The sequence below is a fragment of the Prinia subflava genome, chromosome 1 (genome assembly GCF_021018805.1).
Source record: "Prinia subflava isolate CZ2003 ecotype Zambia chromosome 1, Cam_Psub_1.2, whole genome shotgun sequence".
Lineage (NCBI taxonomy): Eukaryota > Metazoa > Chordata > Aves > Passeriformes > Cisticolidae > Prinia > Prinia subflava.
The window spans coordinates 139,817,820-139,837,206 of NC_086247.1; the positions used below are offsets into that span (position 1 = coordinate 139,817,820).

Consider the following 19,387-nt stretch of genomic DNA (forward strand, 5'->3'; position numbering starts at 1 on the left):
ACACAAAATCAGCAAATTGATAATTCAAGAACTGCCAAGCCTTGTCTTTTATGCAGATGGGCTCTAGCATGCCCTTCAGCTTTGGGACAATCTCCACCTGGCATCACAAAGTCAGCACAATGACACACACTAATTACAACCTTGGAAAAGCACAAAAGAAACCTCTGAGAAGGCAATTCTTGACTTTATCCTAAGCCCACTGAAACTAATTTCCTAATACACAAGAAAGTAAAACATCAGTGTAATAAGAAAAAAAGCCCAGCCAGAACTCACTGGCAGCACATCAACATGCTTACCCTAGCCAACCTTGTGGATAATGATAGCAAAGATTTCCTCATTTCTCCTTTTCATTAACAGAAGAGGGAGCATTTCACTTGCTGACTGGACAAGCATAAAGCCTTCAGCCACTCTATTCTTAAATATATGTTAGGAATATCAGAAGTCATCCTGATACAAAATTTATTCCAAATTTCTTAATAACCAACTACTGAAATGTGTCATCTTTTGACAGCTGTGAGAGTGCTTTGATTTAACATGAAAAAGATTACATTCTTTTGTATTTATCTCCACTTCAGAAACACACCTTCCTTTTAGCTGTACTCATCTTTATACAAAACTTCTTTACCCAAGATCTGGGAAACCAGACAGCTGAGGGTCTAGGATGTTGCCAATGTTGCTCTAGCTGGATGTTGCCAATTTAAGCAGCTGGATTTGTGGAGGATGCTGGCCAAGCTAGAGAACGCCAGGTCCTTCAAATGACCCCTATGGACCCCAGGATGCTCGGGTTACCCCACTGCTCACGGGGAGAGCATCCTCTGCTTCGTGGAAGATCATCCCCAGCAGGTCTGGCCAGCCTAGGAGGACCCAGAGCAGATGAGGACAGATCAGACGGCTTTGTAGAGCAGCTTCCTGCACAAGGGGAGGATGTGACTCTTGGTGCCACTGCCCGAGGTTAGCACATGTTAAGCCACATTAAACTACAATTCCACCAAAGAAAATTAAGAAACACCAGAATGACAACTTATCCTCCTTTTCCCCTTGCAGAATGGACACATCCTTATCTCAGTATTTACTTCAAGGTCAAGATTATGCCAAACTACACATCCCAGTCTCAGGTTTGTTTCCCAAAGACCAAGTATGCACGGATATCCAAGATACCACCTTTGACTCATCACTATTTCCTAAGTGAAATACTGACTCTTTCTAAATGAATCTAACACAATTACTTCTCTTCTAAATAACCACAAATCAGTCATCTTTAAATGACGGTAAGTTAAGTGTTTCAGTTCAGCCCAATATATAATTACTTTTTTTCATTCCACCACAAAGGATGAGAAAAGAAGAAAGATTTCTCTTTTTCAGTTCAGCTTCCATATCAAAAATGATTTACTTATACATCTGTAGTTAAAAAAAAGTATTAATAGCTGTAACAGAAAATTAACTACATGCAAGTACTTCTTCTTAATATAAATACTACAAAGAAATTTATAGTTTAAAACAACAAGAATTCGCACAAACAACAGCCCTTCTTCCTGCTTTTGCACTAGAATGTACCAAGAGCAGAAGTTAAAACTAAATGAGTCAAAACTAGGACTAAGTTAAGTATAAGTAAGTGATGTCATACAAAACACAAAGCAGAAATAAGAGAACTACAAATACGATGCCAGTCATTTGGGGGAGGAAATACTGGCATTAGATATTTATATTTTACAGTTTATGAGCATTATAAAGAGAAACCTGCACTTAAACATGGTCTTACAGATTAGAAATTTTGAGAGAGCGACTTTTATAGTCTAATGATTTGCTGACAAAACATGAAAATTGCATTAAGAAAGATTCACAAAACATTTTTCTGCAATAGAAAGGGATGAAAAGGATGGTGAGGAAAGATGAGAATCTCAGCTCTTACAAGTAATAACAGAGTTAAGATTCCAGCCTCAGCTTTGTTACTCAAAACTTTCCCCTCCAATAAAACCACAAGAATACTAATGGTATTTTGTTGCTGCTGTTGGAAAAGAAAAAAAGCACAGAAACTGCTTTTAAGACAGAAAGCATGTTTCATAACCCATTTTGCAGCTGACTGTAAAGAGAAATGAGAAAGATATAGCAAAAAAAAAATCACTAATATATTAAAAAGCCTCTGCTCAGTGACATTCCAAAGATGATAACAAGTAGGGACTCTATCACCTTTTGCTAAAGAAAATGTTAATATTATAGTTCCCCTGCCACATGCTTGGTTATGTGCAAGTTTTGTTATGGATTAGAGACTTTACCATCTCTCTGAACATATCAAATCAATTAATGGGAGAATACAACAGCTCAGGAAGTCTACTAACCACTCTGATTAGTTTATGAATAGAAAAGTAAGAGAAGGTGGTTATCACAAAAATACAGGAAGTTTAACAATATTCTGCTAAAGAGAGCACCTTTAGTAATGAAAAAGGCAATCATATTATTTAGTGATGTATAATGAGGTGCTAGTGCCTCATTTTTCATTCACAAAAGTTAAAATTTTAATTTTCTCTGTAACATTCCCAACAGAATCTGTTCAGCAAGCTTACATGTGTCTTAAATCGGGCTAGAAACTCACACAGCTAAAGGACACGACAATTTCTTATAATGAAGCTGTATATACTTTTTACTGGTACTTACACTAATAATCCACATTATTTCCCACATGGTGGGAGAGAAAAAAGTTCAGAGAAAAAGTCTTCCCATAAATTTATTCTGCTTTGTAGTTTTAGGAGTTTAGGTTACTGGATGACACCTATGCAGGACAAATTACAAAAGAAAAAAAAAAAGATATAGAATTTGTCTTCCCATTTGTGGGTAAACACACAAATGGCTTTTTAGGCTACCCCAGAAACGCCATAGCCACAATAACTGACAGATACTGGTCAATATTGTGGTCCCCTCTGGTTACCACATGACAAGGAACATCATCATTTTTAGAAAGTTGGCAACACAATACACCACAGAGCAGAGCAAGGAGGAACTGCACAGAAAAAAAGGAGAACATATCTACTGTAAATGACAACATTCAGCAGCATTACAACTATCCAACAGATTTTAATTTTCTGACACAAAAGGAGGATTAAATCAGACACAGGCATTGCCAACATCTGTTCAAGAGACAGAACTGCAGAATTTCTTCATCTATTCGTTTGTTCTCAAAGCTGTGATACTCCTTCCCTCTCGAAAAGCAAATAAACACCCTCTTCAGAAAAAAACCAGCTAACTCTCCCATACAACAAAAACTTATTGTCATGTGCAGCTTTGAGATGTGTTTGTCTAAAAAACATCCCTGCACACCTACGGCGGAGCAGAAGCCTGACAAACCTGGACTATGGAACCAGCAGCGTTGTCACTGGCAGTGAGAACACTGCTATTAGAACAGGACTTCAAGGCAAGGCGAGTGGGGCGAGTGAAACAATTTGTAGAATCAGCAATATAAAGACAGATGGGAGATGAGAGGCAGGAAAACACAGACTGAACTCCGAGTTTGCTGCTGCTGGGAGACTGGAAATTTTCTACCAGGCGCAGAATATAGCAGCTGACTTAAAAATCTAGTCACAGGGGAATAGTACACATACTGGAAAGTACTTTTTAATGACACTTCCAAAATAAATCTAACTACATATTGCCTTAATTACATTTTTAAGATTGATTTAATTTATGTAATTGCTTTATGAGCTCTACCAATAGAAGCAGCTTAAAAGGCAAAGAAAAAAAAAAAAGCACTCTCAACAAAGCTTCCCTCTCAGAGAGCTGACAGCAGCTCCTAAGAATTAAAAGGATGCCAAGGGGATTGGCCATCCTGAAAAAAAAATCACTTGACATTCTAGAGAAGCAAAAGAGGCAGAATAGGCTCTGCTATTGTAAAGTATGGATTCTGTCTTTTCTGGATCTATCTAATCAATGTCTTTTCCAAGTGCCATATGAGGTGGCATGAGCAATCTTAAAGCTAGTGATTAATACTGATTTAACTTCATTTATGTGATGTCTCACTGATTACAACAGTCTCTCTTACATGGAAGGGGTACAAAACACATTTGGAAAGGAATGAGGAAGAGGAAGGTCAGGTACACCAATGGCCAGCAAGCTCCATCCAGCCTTCCTCCACAAAACCCACTCCTCACACCATGTGAGAACCACCAGAGACAGCAGCAGCACAGCTCACACATGTACCACCTGTGCAGCAGTGGCAGGTGGCACAAGCAAAGGCTGCACGGGGCATCATGAGCAGGTCCACACTGAAGAAACACCGGCTCTGGGACCAGGAGAGGAACAACAGGGACTCTGCACGGCTGTCCACTGGAAGGAAAGGGAGCCCGATGCAGAACTAGAGCCCTTGCTTAGCAAGAAGGTCCTTAACAGCCTGCTGAGCAATCACAGCTGCAGTAACCTGTTTCAGTACCAAGAGCCAACCACGAGGCCTGCAGCAGACTGATGAGAGGCTGGGAGAACCACAAGCGAAGTGTGCATCACATCATTCAACTAAATCGAGACTGAGTGGAAAGGTAGGCATGACAACTATTCACAAACAACTGACGGGCACTCACAGCAGCAGCAGCAGAGAATTACACTCAGGGCAAGGGAGACCACAGCACGTGCCCACCCCATGTGCGCGTGGCTCTCCCCAAGTTTGCCTTTCTGCCACCCAAGTTATCTACTTCCTGAGCTGCTGCTATAGCAAACAAGCTTTTTTCAAATCTGAACTACAGCAGAGCTACTCAAGGAGAGGCATAGAGAGAGGAATGAAATCATGAATCAGGAAGAAAGAACAGCAGGGAAAGTTCTCAGACAGCTTTTTTTCAGCTTTGGGAATCACTTCCCAAAGGAAGTGGTGTAAGGCAAACCACTTGAGTCATTTAAAACACTCAAGACAAAACACAGAAATTCTGCATTCCCATCACAAATTCACGCATATTCTTACAGACACAAGCAATCCTCCAAATCAGTCCCTCACAAGGGTGGGCATTACTGGGGACATGGCACAGATGAGATGCCTGAACACAGCAGAATGGGCTCCCTGGCTGCACCCAAAAGACCATCAGAGTTTTAACTGCTGACATTTCATTTTGAAATAAATATGGTTTATTTATCATGTGGCTGCAAACAGATACAGCACTTACCAGCTTCACCTTTGATCAAGTTAGGATTATGCCTGCCTGTCAGCTTTTCACCTTTCAGCTGCCACATCTTTGAAAAGGACAAAAGTTGAAGGTGTTCACATCTTGAACTTGTCTTGTCTTGCCAACCTATTGCCAATGGCTCACTGTTTTTGCAACCCTTATAAACAGAGCCTTAGGCACGCTTGCAAAATGCTACTTAATCATTTCCCAGAGGCAAGTAATATTTTTTGTGACAGGAGAATGAATCATCGGTTTCGTCGCTGGGATGGATGTGGACAATGAATGTCTTTGCTGCTCTTAGTCTTGTTTAATTTAGTCTAATTTACATCTTTCTAGTAGTATAATACTACTTAAAGAACCCCCGTACAAACAACCAAGAACAAGAAAACCCCCTCACTACTACCAAGCTGTCTCATTTCTCAAAACTAATTTTTCTCATGCTACCACCATCACCTAGCAAATGATCTGTGTGCCAGGAGTACAAGTTATTTAAATCTGTTTCCACATATATAAAGTCCTGCTTCATTTCAACACCTTAGCACACAAATATCATTAGCCGTGCGTGGTTCCACTAATCTAAATGGGGACAATCCTTACTCCTACAGGTTTGTGTATCTTGGCATGAACAGGACTGTAGCAGCAACGGCAAATCTACCAGAAAAATCAACATTTTCACCCAACAGTTATGTGCACATGTGCTGGCATGAATGGACTGTTGTATTCTATCAAGGACAAACGAAGCAAACATCAACGCCGATCAACTTTTTTTCATAAATAGTCACAAAGACTACCTAATGAGTTTAACAGGCAGTCAGATACTTATTCCATAACTTAAAGACATCTGACATGGGCCTAAACAGTGACTCAGAATGGATTTCCCATCGCTTCATGTTTCCTTCCAACCACCAGTAAACGAAGGCAGTAACAGGAGACAAAGCACTGCACTACTGCTGTAAGATTTTTCAGAAATCCCATGTGGGACATGACATAGAGGCCTCACACTCCCACTTCCATCCCGACACAACTTTATAGCAAGCTATAGAGGCTCAGAGCCAGTTTGGGCGGATGGAGCAGCCAAACGCTGCACTGCGACCATCCCGTCATTCAAACTGCACATATCCCGCTCTCGGGTGCAGATACGTGCAGGTCAAACCCTGGGTACTCAAGTTCCTGCACTGCTCACTCCTCTCGTACCCATTCCTGTGTCTCCAGCGCCCGCTTCCCGCGGAAGGCACCTTCCCCCTCCGGACGCCCGCCCTCGCCCGCACTCCCGGGAAGCCACCCGAAACTTTCCCAGCCCAGAGCTGCCCCTTCCCCGGGAACCACAGGCGGGAGGTGGCGGCGGCACAGGGCACGGCACCGGCACGGGCTCCGTCCCTCTCGGAGAGGAGAGGTCGGGGCGCTGCCCGGGTAGGGCCGGCCCGAGCGGACAAAGGCCCGGCCGGCCCCAGCGGCACGGGAGGCCCGAGGCCGCCGTCCCGCCGGCACAGGAAGCCTCAGGCTGGGCCCGACACCTTCCCGCCCACAGCGCCGGGCAGGCACGGCGGGAGGCGGCGCCCCGTCCTCCGCCCGGGACGGGCGCCGAGGGAGCCGCACGCGGGGCGGCGGCGCCCGGCGCGGGGAGCGGCGCTCGCAGCCCCGCGCCGCCCGCCGGAGCCCGCCGGAGCCGCTGAGCCCCGGGGCGGCCGCAGGCACCGCTCGTCTCGCTCCGGGCTGGCTGCGATCCCCGCCCGTCCTCTCCCGTTACCTGGGCCATGGCTCCGGGCAGCGGGCGCGCTCCGGCCCGCCCGGCTCGCTGCGGCTCCCTCTGCCCCGGCGTCCTGGGCTGGGCTGGGCTGGGCTGGGCTGGGCGCGGCGGACGCCCGGGCTCGCTCCTCGCTGGCTGCCCGCCGCCGCCTGCTCCGAGCTGCTGCGGGAGCCCGGCCCGCGGGGGAGGGGAGGGGAGGTCCGCGCTCCGCTCTACCCGCCCCGGAAACACATTCCTCCCCGCTGCCGTCAAGCGGGCCGGGGAGGCGTCTGCGGCGCGGCGGGCAGGCACGGGGGAGCCGCGCTTGAGGCGGGGCTCGGTGCCCGCTTCCCTCCCGCTCCCCTCCGTGCCGCCCGCCAGCGCCTTATTTGGCGGGGTTTGCCAGCGGCCCGGCCGGCGGGCCCAGCGCTGCAGCCGCTGCCTGGGCGGGGACGGCTGGGGCTGCCCGCGGCCTCCTGGCTGCCGCCGGTGCCGAAAGGCTCCTGGAGCCCAGCCCTGTTCCAGAGGGGTTCTCCTGCTCCCCTCCGTGCCGGGTTCCACGCGGAGGCAGCGGGGAGCCTGGGCAAAGCGGGATCGCCCGCCCCTCCTGCTGGTGCCGCTTCCAAAAGTCACTAAGTGTTTGATGGGTGTGGAAGTCACTAAGCCATGAGTGGGCTTGTCTGGTGCTAAGACATGCTCAGAGCTGAAAAGAGGCTTTCCCCAAGTCCCTCGGCCGGAGCCTGCTGGTGTTCGGAGCGTGCCCTTGGTATTTTAAAGTGTCCCTTAAAGTAGGAACTTTGGAAATTACCGATTAAAAAATTTAAAAAGCATGCCATTCGACCCCTTTTGAAGGTTAGGTGTTGGGAAACGCTATGAACTCAGCTCAGAGCTTTAGGCACTGTGCCTTCATGTGTGGCTACTGGAGCCTGTGCCAGTTCTTGTTTTTGTATGGTTAACTTAACCAGCAGTGCTACAACTTGTTCATAATTTTAATCATTTTTCCCCTGCTTGCTTTCTAGCTGCCTTTTGAAATAAGAAAGGAATGATGTTTCTACTTTACTCAAAGTAAAGTGATTAAAAGTGGCCTGTGATCCAAACCCATGTTCCACTTGTGCAGTGCAGGGGTTTAGGGTGCAGTCTTGTAACAGCTGTTTGAGCAGAAGCTTTTAATGCTCGTACAGCTGTAATTGCAAAACTGTTTTAGTGGTGTTGGAAAATGAGCTTGAAGTGACAGACTGCTGCTCCAAGCAGCTCCATCAAAAGCAAGCAGTGCACAAGTGAAATAGTAGATAACTAACTTTGACATTCAAAGATAAGGACAGCAAGGACTATATGTTTCAATAGGTAAATCAATATATAATATGCATACTGCTAGGAAAGAAGAAAGCCACCAGAAAGACAAGTTTTAAAAATGGTAAAAATTAATGCCATGCAAAGTAAAAGCAAATGCTGGAGGAATAGTGATCTGCCAAAAACATAGGAAATTTAAATATTGGAAGATAAAAATTACTTTTATCCAAGGTATTCTTATCTGCTTCTTTATTGCAGGGAAAAAAGCACATCTGGTGTTAATTACAACAAGGTTGTGGATTTTGATCCTTGTAGGGGCCATTCACTTAAAAGATGGACTCGATCCTTGTGGGTTTCTTCTAACTCGGAGTATTCTGTGATTTTGCCAGAATATGCAAATAGTGAGCAGCCATCCACTATAGTGTACCGCAAAGAAGTGGTGCCAAAAATGTGCTACCAAGATGACTGGGGCTCTGAGGAGTAAATAAAACTGCTCAACAGACTAGTTCAAGTGCTATCCAATGCTCTGCACAGACCTTATTGTGTCAAGTAGCCAGTGGCTGGCTGTGCTGAGCAATAGGAAATCAACAGGAAAAAGTCTCACAAATGGCTGAAAAAAAATCACTGAATTATTTGGCTGCGTTCTGGACTCCTTTGGAGAGCACAGATGGGTATGAAAATCATTTATTTTCCAACACTTCTGAAGTACTAAATATGTCAGAAAAAAATTGCTGGAGGTGTCTGAGCCAGTAGACACAATTGTAGGTGATGTCAAAATGTTTAATGTAGCATCTCTGTACTGCAGTGTACATGACATCTGGGAGAATGAGTGAACAGTTTTGCACAGGAGGGCTCTAGAAAAGATGGGTTTTTATGGATTGAGTGGGAAGCTGGGAAGTGTTTGGTTCACTGTTAACTTATCTGGCAGATACAGATTTTATTATAACTTTTACATAAAGATGAATCCCAAACCAGGTTTTGGTCCAGTGTTGTCTTTGTAAAGAAGCCAGCTCTGTAAATCAGGGGTGCCCAGCTGCAGCTCCAGCTCCATATCCCTGTGCCAGGAAGCTCTACTGCAATCCCTGCCAGTGCCTGGCTGGGAACCTTGGGAGTGAGGGGTCACTTGGGTGCCTGGGGAGCCACTGCCTCCAGAGAAGCAGGAACTGGTTGGTAGGAGAAGCTGCAGCAGCTCCTAACCAGTTATCAGGTTATTTCCTTGGCTGCAGTTTCCCGTTCGCCACATGTTGCTGCCAGGCCGCTGAACTCTGACTTACTAAAGCGCACACAGCCAGGGAGGTGTCACCCTGTTCTCCAGCATGTACTCCACTCCTGCAGCTTGCAAAGGGTTTAGAGGGAGAGATTTTTCAACTGGGGCCTCAGTGATAACAAACACAGGACTGCCGTGGTTTGCACATTAATACCCAAATGCAAATGTCTCCCATCAGTGCGCTCATTAGGTGGCTTCATAATCTCACAAGCCACTAACACTTCCACCTTTACTTTGTCACACTGTACTAGATATCTCACTCACCTCTGCCCCAGGGAGTGGTAATTTATCTGTACTGCTCCACTTTCCTAACAAACTTTGTTACTGACAGCAGAGTACTTTTCCTTTCCACCCCTCTTTTCCTTCCCTGCCTCTTCAAAATGCTCCTACCCTACTTAAGGTATTTTTTTCTTTCCAAACTAAAGAAAACCAAGTTATAAACCTGACGTAAAAAATCATGGTCTAATCACAAAAGATAGATTAAGGATGGGAGAGAAAACAGAAAGTCAAAGTAATTTTCCCAAGGATAGCAATGGAGCCAGGAAAAGAAAGCAGATCTGGGAACACATCAGACTGCAGCCACCTGGGCTGAGCTGGCTGCAGGAGTACCCAGTTTTCCTGGCCGGACCTTGGAGCAGAGCAGCAGCAGCTGCAGCCGCTGTTTTATTCCAGCAGCAGCTGTGCAGTCGCCAAGGGGCACAGAGAGACCTGCTGGCAGCTGGTCAGCACTGGGCTCTGGCTTCCAGCGTGGAGGATGGAGGAGATGTTAGGGCTTGGACACAGGATTCAGAGAGAAGGTATTATTAGAAGGGTCACTTAGTACAGGAAATGATGGTGCTAAGTGGTTGTGGTAATTTTTTTTTTTTTTTTTTGATAACAGCCTCTATTTGTCTCCTCCTGAGGGACGAGCAGCACTTCTCTGGAGGCAGGCAGGGAGCATGTCCTGTCAGCCATGTACAGCGTGCCCACGGTATGGAATGTTGTGTTTACACTGGAGCCATGTTCTCCTGCTCCACACAAGGAGTGAAGTGAGTCACAAATGTTCAGCCAGGAGACTGCCATGGGTTGTATCCTGCGGGCAAAGGTTTGCTCTGCCAGATTGCCTGCCTGCTGTTCACGGGAGCACTATGTGGCAAGTAGGTGCAATAAAGCTGATATATCAACACCTGGTTTATGATCAACACTTAGATCTCTGCTTGGCTCAATCGACAGTCCTGTGTTTAACATGAGCCTGAAAAGGTCGGAGTCCGCCAAGCCCTTCCTTCAGCTCAGCAGCATTTAAAAAGCAACTTGTCAGGCAAGAAGAAAGGAGAGGTCGGCAGAGCACATGGCCCTTCTGGTGGGACTGTGCCCTTGCTGGCACAGAGCAGGCTGTGGGAATAGAGGGGCTGAGGGATAGCCTTTGTTACAGCTGCACTGTGCCTTCTGATCCTTCCTCTGGCTCGTTTTCGCACTTTTTCAGCTGAAGAGCTGCTCTCCCCTCTGTGTGTGTTGGGTAGGCTGAGCTGTTGCTGTTTAATGTTGCTGCCATTAGCATACACATCCCTTCTTGTTTGTCACGTGAAACTTATATCTTCCAAAGCACTTTTGTGGGACTCCTATGTCATTGTGAAGATCATTTGTTTTATGCAGAAATTCTGTAAGGTATTTTGATCCTCAACAGGCAAGGCAGGAATCTTTTTTCATCCTTAGTCATGAACCACAGGTTGTCCCCTGTGTTCCAAAGTGAAGTGAGCAGGAGTTAAGTGAAGAGATTGAAGTCTTTGAGATTTATGTTCGAGCACTCATTATAACACAGGGCAGAGAACTTCTGCACCAGCTCCTTATGTTGCTCGAAATGAAGCATGTTTTCTAGAGAACTAGATTTAAAAACTTCAGGCTTGAAGATATTTTAGTGTTTAATTACCCAAGAAAAGCTGCCTATGGGAGATTAAAAATATCCCCAAAGGATGGTAATTCTGAATGCACAGTAAATTTCTGAGATTCAGCAATTAGTTAATTCTTACCATGTGCTGCCTTTATTCTGTGAGACTCTGAGATCACGTGCTTACATATTCTGTTCCCTCCTTCTCAGGGGATTCCCACTGTTTGGACAAGCAGCTCATGCTCATTCAGGGAAAAAATGAATTCCCCTGCCCCCAAAGAAATGAGCAAGGACGATTGCAAGAGCTTTCCTTGAAGAATTCTTCGGCTTCAGTTTTGCCCAGAGGGACATTCTGCAACCTCAGTGCAGTAGTTATTAGTGCATAAAATTACTGAAATTTAGACTTTTGCAGGGGAGACGATGGATAGAAATGAGAAAGGAGGATTTTGGTATCATCAGCTGCAGAAAAAGTAGGAGATGGTAACAGTCTACTGGTACTGAGGGTTTGTCATGAGAGTGGGAATAAGGACATATTTCATGTTCATTGATATATAGGGGAAAGAGGAGCTATGTGGAAAACAGAATTTTTACGCAAGACTAGTAGGCAAGAAAAAAGACAAAAATAGTCTGAAAGAAATAAATAGTAATGGTACCATTGGGAAAAGAGATTTGGGCAAATAGAATCACTATTGTATAAGGTGATTGGCAGTTCCAGTAGAAAACAATGGAAAAAAAGCAGAATATTTTTCTTATATTATTTCTGCCAAGTAGAAGAGTCCTATATTGAGATTGTTTTGAAACTCCCAATTTGTCCCCCCATTATTACACACCTGAAGTTATTTTTCTGATTGTGTTTCTTCAAATAATTTCACTGACTCTTTTTAGAAGGTTTTTTTTTCAAGGCTCATATCTAAAATGCTTTGGCAGTAATGATGTTTGGATGAAGATGCCAGAGATTTAAAGCCAAAACCTCTTGCTTGTGCACTCTCAATGATCCCCATATGATGTCATCTTTCTAGAACAAGTGTCATCAATATTCTTTTTCTTAAGAGGTTGTGTCTGGACATTAATAACAGTTTTGCTTGAATATTGATGTATCCCTCTACCTTGCCATTTAAGCAGAATCTAATACAAAGCAATTCTAACTTTCTGTTGTCTGTCCCCCCAGGTTTTCTTGCCTTCTTTATGATTCTGACAGCAGTTGCAGTTATTTTACAGCAGTAAGCTGTGTAACTCGCAGGACTCATCAAGCAAATGATTGAGTTTCTCAGTCTATAGGTGCAGGCTCTTAAATTAAATTCATCATCAGGTAGGGAGTATTTTAGTTTGCTAGTATCCTTGGCAGTAGGATATTCTGGCCACAGCTGACATATTTAGAAACACAAAGTTCTGATTTTAGCTGGGTGTGATGAACAAAAAAGGAATGAAAGTGAAAATACAGTTGTTGATGATACAACAGAGAGATTCACAAGCAGTTTGGAGAAAGGCTCAAAAAGAACAAGGTTGAACATTGCAAGGAGGTGATCTGATCACTCTAGTACAGGTTAAAATGTATTTTAAAGTTACTATGATTCTAATGCACATGTAGGCCGTTCTGGATGTGCAATTGCTCAGGTGGTAAAAAGGCATTTGGCTTTCAGCCTTTTGCCTCACAGCTTACTCAGGATCTGTGGTATTTTCTGTAACCACATACTTGAGTATGTGGCATTGGCTTTCTGCTGTAGCTGAGGTTTAGCTAAAATTAAACTGTCTTCAGACTAGTAAACATAAATCTTAATTCTCTTTGCTTATCTGATACCTGTATCACAAAAATTCTTGTACCATATATGATCCATCCTCCATCTTACCCTGACTTCCTTTTTATTCTCCCCATTTTAATCTGTGATCATTCAGATTTCCTCACCTGCTTTGAACAGTCCTCTGTTTCTGCTCTGCCATGTGGGCTCTGGGCTGTTCCTTTCGCCAGTGGCACGTTCACCCTCGTGTTCACCCATTCCTGCTGCACTGATCTGTCCCTGATTCCCATGCAGAAAAGATGAATTCCAAGAGCTGTTGAGGCACACAATGTCTTCTGAAAATGAACCTGCATGTTCCAAGAGAACTCCACCAAGCTACTTTCTGATTGGAGTCTGCATGCTATAAACAGAGCTTTGGAAAATGTCAAATTCTAGTTTCTATCAAATATACATGTCCAGTCTCATAAAGTAGCCTCATTTACAATGCTGTCATAAGAAAGGCCAGGGATGCCTCTCAAGGCTTTAAGACCTTTGCCCTGAGGATGGGAAGTTGCAGGAATTATTTTAACTTCAGTTTTTGTATCTTAGTTTTACTCTATTGAAAATGGCAGGTCTGTTTTTACTTTCCAAAGGCAAACACAGAACTTCAGGAGAATTATTTTCTTAGATGCCTTCAGCCTGATGCATGAATATTGCAGAGCTGTATAATAGGTAAAATTGAGTTATAAACAGAAATTTGGCCTTTACTGAGGGCAGTAATACTTACATACTAATTTTGTAGGTTTATGGGGATATTGCTGAAGTCATATTAATAAATTTCCTAGAACTGAGATGGGTAAAAAGCTGTAAATTGAAAAGAAGATGCTGTTCAATTTAAATAATTCTCTGACATAGCTGTAAGATCACACGTAAATCTTAAATTAAAATTGGTCTGTGCTGTGTAATTTCATTGTCTAAGCAGATCTGACTAAGTTTAAAAGCCATGATTAATAGTCATATATATTAAATTAGCTTTGAAACATATCCATTTTGATAGTTTATCTTTTGACAGCATGTCTTAAAAAAAAAAAAAAGTTGTCATTTTTGTCCAAACCCCCGTTCTTTAATTTTTTTTATTTATGAAAACATCATAAAAGGCTAGCACCTTATTTAAAATTAATTTGCTTTCTTTTATTATTTTTCAAATATCAAAGCAGAAGTATTATATTGGTGTAAATATCTATTTGTGGACTATAAAACTATTCTACAAGGCATCCTCAAGAGCAGAGGATGTACTCAGGCCAGTAGATTCCCAGCTTGGTAAAGATAAGAGCATCTTTTCACCTTTCCACAGATGTGCTGGCCCCATCGCTGTTGTCAGCTTGACAAAGAGCCCCAGCCCAGGATCCCTCCTGCAAACAGCCAGCACCAAACCTTCCCTGAGATCTGTCTCAGCCAGAGGCAGCTCCTTAGATTCTAGGCTGAAACCAGCCAGTGGACAGAGTGATTCATGCTGCCTGAAGATTAGTGCCTGAAAAGTCTTACATCTCTCTCCCCTGACTGTAACAATCAGTTTGTACTTGGCACTTAACTCTCCATGGGCAAAGTGAAGTGTGGAGAGCCCTCCCTCCCTTTTATGTGCCACAGTAATGGATAATGGACCTGAGTACTGGGAGAAATGTGTGCAAGCAGCTGCAGGAAGTTGTGAGCTCTCTGCTAAGTAGATTAGAGACTGTAACCACGTCCTGAAGTTTTATAAACTTCTTACTCAGTTCTTATTCGGCAGAACTCTCTGTGGAACATTTCCACTTAGTCACTGGCTGTTCAGCACAAATGATTGATCAGAAACATTCCTCTAATGTAAATCAGCCTTATCTTGTTTAAACACAAATATAACTTCTACCAGCCAGGATGTTATGCATACTGGGAGTGGGAGGGATGCAAACAGCTGGAAGCATTCCCTGTGCACTGAATCCACATTGCCATAGTGCTGCTTTGCACACTTGGAGAATTGCTGTACAGAAGGAGCAGTTCACAAAGAGTTTAAAATGGTTTGGCCTTAAGAGCACATGATTTGCTTTTCATTTCATGCTTTAATTTCAGTCCTCTACTTGGACTAAAAATAAGGAGTCAGAAATGTTAAATATACCGGCATTTTATTTATTTCAGTAATTTCATTGCCATCTTATAGTAGAGAGTACCTACCCACTAAATACTGGTTTCACATTTCAGAGATTTCTTTTATGCTGCTGGGAGATGTATTTTCTGTCTTTGAAAGTACCATAAAAGTACAGTGAACTGACTGAAGCTGACTCATGGTTGGGGCAGATGATGCTTACAGCTCAGCTGATTCTGGATAGCATCGTGGGTTATTTATACAGCATGTTTAAGGCTTTCAAGTGACTTGTTTGTTCTTCCTTATTTAAAATTTAATTTTATACCAGGCAGGCCTTGGGTATTTATTTAACAATTTTATCTGCTACACCTCAACCTTTTACTGGAGGTAAACTGAATAAAAGTGGTGTAATTTTTGGTTTTTTATATTCTGTTGGGAAAGGATGGTACTGAAGTGAAAATAAAGGTTGTCATTCTTGTTGTCTGCACATTTTTGCTTTAGTCATACTCTCAGCCTTGACTTCTAAGTGCAAACAGGAACTTGAGTCACTTGTGGGAAAAGGTGCAGACTTGCTTGTGACACTTCACCTGCAGTGGAAGGTTTGTCCTTTGCTCTTATTCAGTTGTTGAAGTAAAACCAAATGACACAGCACTAATAAATCCATATACTGAACTACTTGTATCACCTTACTCTCTTTATCTTACTGAACTTACTGTCTTAAGAGCACTGTGGTATTTCTGGATGTAAGCTTTTTCCTGGGATACAGAAAAGTGAGCTAATTTAAAAGATTTTTTTTTCACTTCATCATTTTTATCATTTTTTCTTTTCGCAGAAGTCATTGAATCATCTAGTAAAAGAAATACTCAGTTATGAGATAATTTATGTCTAAAAGAAAATCCTAGGATGGTTATATTTAATGTCTTGATGTATGATGGAGGAGATCTCATCCACCAACTACACAATATGCAGTTAATTTCATATAGGAGTTCACTGACATGACACTCTCATGTGGTATTTAAGGTTTCATATCCTTAAGCTTATATCCAGTGATAGAGTGTCCCCTCAATCATACAGAGTGCTTTCCTGGCTGAGCAAGGAATGTGAATTCTGGTGTCTGGCTCCTTAAATTTTAGATGTCACCCCCTGTCATCTTCCTTTCTTTCCAGTACTGGTAAATAAAAGACAAAAATCTATGTGATTACATTTCTTGAAGTGAGGGAAAAGATGTGAATTAATTATTGTGTAAGTGGAATCTGAATTTTGATCTATTTACGTTTGTACATATATATGCATATACATAGATGCATACATATATGTATGTATACATATGTGATTTATAAAGGTTTTTCTCTTGTGCACAAAAATCTTTTTTTAAATTCTATCAGAGTGGTAACTCTCTATACTGTCTGGTTTTAATGCTGATTCAGAACATTTAAATAACTCATCTAGATGAAAAGCCATTTACTGATTTCTTAAAATTTTATAGGCTAAATTCTACGGGCTAAATTCAGGACAAAAACAGATCTGCTTTTGATTTCTTCAGCAGTGTTGTTACAATATTCTCTGAGAAGAGTAACAAGTTTCATGTTAGCATTTAAGTTCCCATGTTTCATACCCTCACTGGTGTACCCATTTGTTCTAGAAATGAGTAAGATTTGTTGCTCTTTATTTTGGATACGTAATTGCTCTAACTTATGCTGCTGTATGACCCTGAGATCCCAACACCGTTCATGATTTTTCTAGGGAAAACATGAACTTTAGTGAACACATGAATTCATGAGAAACTAGTGAAGCCTCTTCTGCTAAGTGCTTGTATCTTTATGGTTTGCCTGCTTTATAAATGAGCTATGGTAGCATTTCATTTTAATATCAAAATTTATTGCTCAACTAAACCGCTCTTCCCTTCTGCTGTGGGGCATTTGGGCAGCAGCATGCAGACTGTAGTATTTATGTTGCTGCACCCTGTTCCTGACAGTGTGAAGGATGGTGCTGTGCTTCTGGCATGGCTCAGCAGCCCTGGGCTTGTGCCATTTGCTTCATATTGGGCCCCTGGTTTGAGTTATCTCAGCGAGGAAATGTCCCTTGGTAACTGCCAAATCTTTTTGTTTCACAACCCTTTTTCTGCTGGTGCCCCAAGTCCCCACTCCAGGTCAGCCTCCCCACAAAGCCTCAGCCCAGGCTGCTGCTCTCAGCCTTGCTGCTGCTCTAAATGTTGTGCTTGTCCTTGAGTGTTTTTCCAGATGCTCAGCTGCTGCAGTACTTTTGGCTACTGGTGCTGCTGGACAACTCCGGTTCAAAATACATTCTTCTGTTAAAAATATTCCTCAGGCAACCAAAAATATTCACGTCTCATCTCTCTGCATTTGCTAGAGATCCACTTACGGGGTCCAAACACTATGGGACATACAGACATACACCTGTTTCTAGTGATGAGATGAAAAACTGTTCATGTTTTCATGTTAATTGGGCTAAAAATGAGCCAGTAGTGTAAAAATATAATATGGCTGTGCAAAATTGAGGTACTGCATATATACTACTTTCTAATATACTACCACCCACTTGAAATTATTATTCAAACGTGCAAACTGGGTAACCCAAAAGAAAAGCCTGGCCACCTGTTCTCTGTGGCCTGCTTATTCTGTTGTTCCACCATCCTTTGAAAATTATTTTATTGAAAACACTTCTGTGAGCTAGCTGGCTGTTTTCCTGGAAAATAGCTTCTGAATAAATAATAGGATGTGGTGGAAACTCCATGGAAACTGTGGGGTTGTCAGCTCTGTTTCCAGCTGTTGTCCTCATCCACATCTCCATTGTAACCAGTGGATCTATTAAACTGTAAATCTTGTGGTTTCCTCCCTGACTGAATTCCAAGTCTTTTCCTTCTCATTTCTACTTTTTTTGACAATTTTTGTTAGATCTTTTACAAGTCAATGAACTTTATCCAGAAGGGATGACCATCACTAATTACCAATTTGCTTGTAATAATTTGGTAAACCTGTTAATCTAGAATCCATTGGCCTCATAGACTCACTTAAATTGCAATACTAAAAAGGGAAATTAGTCAAAATCAGCATGGTTTTGATTTTTGCAAGATATCCTGTGCAGCTTTTTTTGCAAATGATGGGCTCATTTTATTCTGAGTTCCTAAATCTTGAGTTCCCTGTGAGGTTTGGTATCTTAGTCAGAGTATGTATTTAATATAATACTTATATAAAGAAAAAAAGAGGCAAATGTAAGTACTTTAGAACAATTCTATTTCACATGACAAACCCGACTTTTTTCTACTACCTTAAATACATTATTCTATGTTATATTTTGTTTTGAGTTTCTGTTTTCATAATATAAAACTAGTTCCTTATGTTTTATGTTCCTCAGTTCTTTAGACAGTGAGAGAAAATAACACCCTGAAGGTCCTGGCAGAGGCTTCTGAAGATAGAAACTGCACAATAGGTGTGGTGTGCTTTTCCTCTGGGCAATGATTCTGCAAGGCAGGGCAGCGTTGCTTCATGTGGGATTGTCTCATTTTAAGACTATTAAAAGAGTGGTTGCATTATGATTTCTTTTCCCACTAAATATTGCCAAAACATTTTTAAAATGGGATTTCATTAAAACAGGTCAGACTTTGTCCCACACAAATAATTAGAAAAAAGAGGCAGCAACTTTTTGAAGTGAATTAAAAGTACCTGAGTTTAGTATACAAAGACACTGATCTTCCACTGGAGAGTAGGGAAAAAGCATGGCTGGCATGGGCTGTCCTCCTGTCTCTCGTTTTCCTGAGCAAGAAGAAAGATGTTTCTCCCCTAGTTTTCTAATAAAACTATGAAAGAAAATTGAAATAGTGCCAACAGACCTGAAACTCTAGTATTCTTCTTCATTGCTGCATTAAATTCAGTCCAGTATGGAGAAATGTACCTCAGGGCTGAGCATCAACTGAGTTTACTGCAACTCATTAAAAAGAAGATTTTCCATTTGCAATACATCTCTATCTCTATCTAAAAAAAAAAAAAAAAAAAAAAGGCAGCTTTTTTTTCCCTTTTTCCTGAGCTTAATCTGAGAACACTTTTGTGAGCCAGAGGTTGCTGGGCCTGCCTGTCTCCCAGCTCAGAGCTGTACCTGATCACAGGGCTGTGAATTCTGCTGCCTCTGCTGTTGTCTGGCCCTCATCTGCTGGGCTTCCTCAAAACTCCCACTCTGCTGAAGCTCTGCCGAGTAAGAGATATTCCAGACAGACCATTTCACATGCAACAATGCAGAGTATTTTTTGACAAAACTTA

General features: G+C 42.6%; 1 protein-coding gene across 1 annotated transcript in view; it reads right to left on the minus strand.

The window, feature by feature from the left end:
• Nucleotides 1-7,118, minus strand: part of ITGB1 (integrin subunit beta 1) — a 43,510-nt gene extending 36,392 nt beyond the window's left edge. The window contains exon 1 of the mRNA XM_063414980.1: nt 6,883-7,118. Coding sequence (XP_063271050.1) covers nt 6,883-6,891 — 9 coding nt within the window. The 5' untranslated portion in view covers nt 6,892-7,118. The remainder of the gene's footprint in view (nt 1-6,882) is intronic.
• Between the last annotated feature and the right edge of the window lie 12,269 nt (nt 7,119-19,387).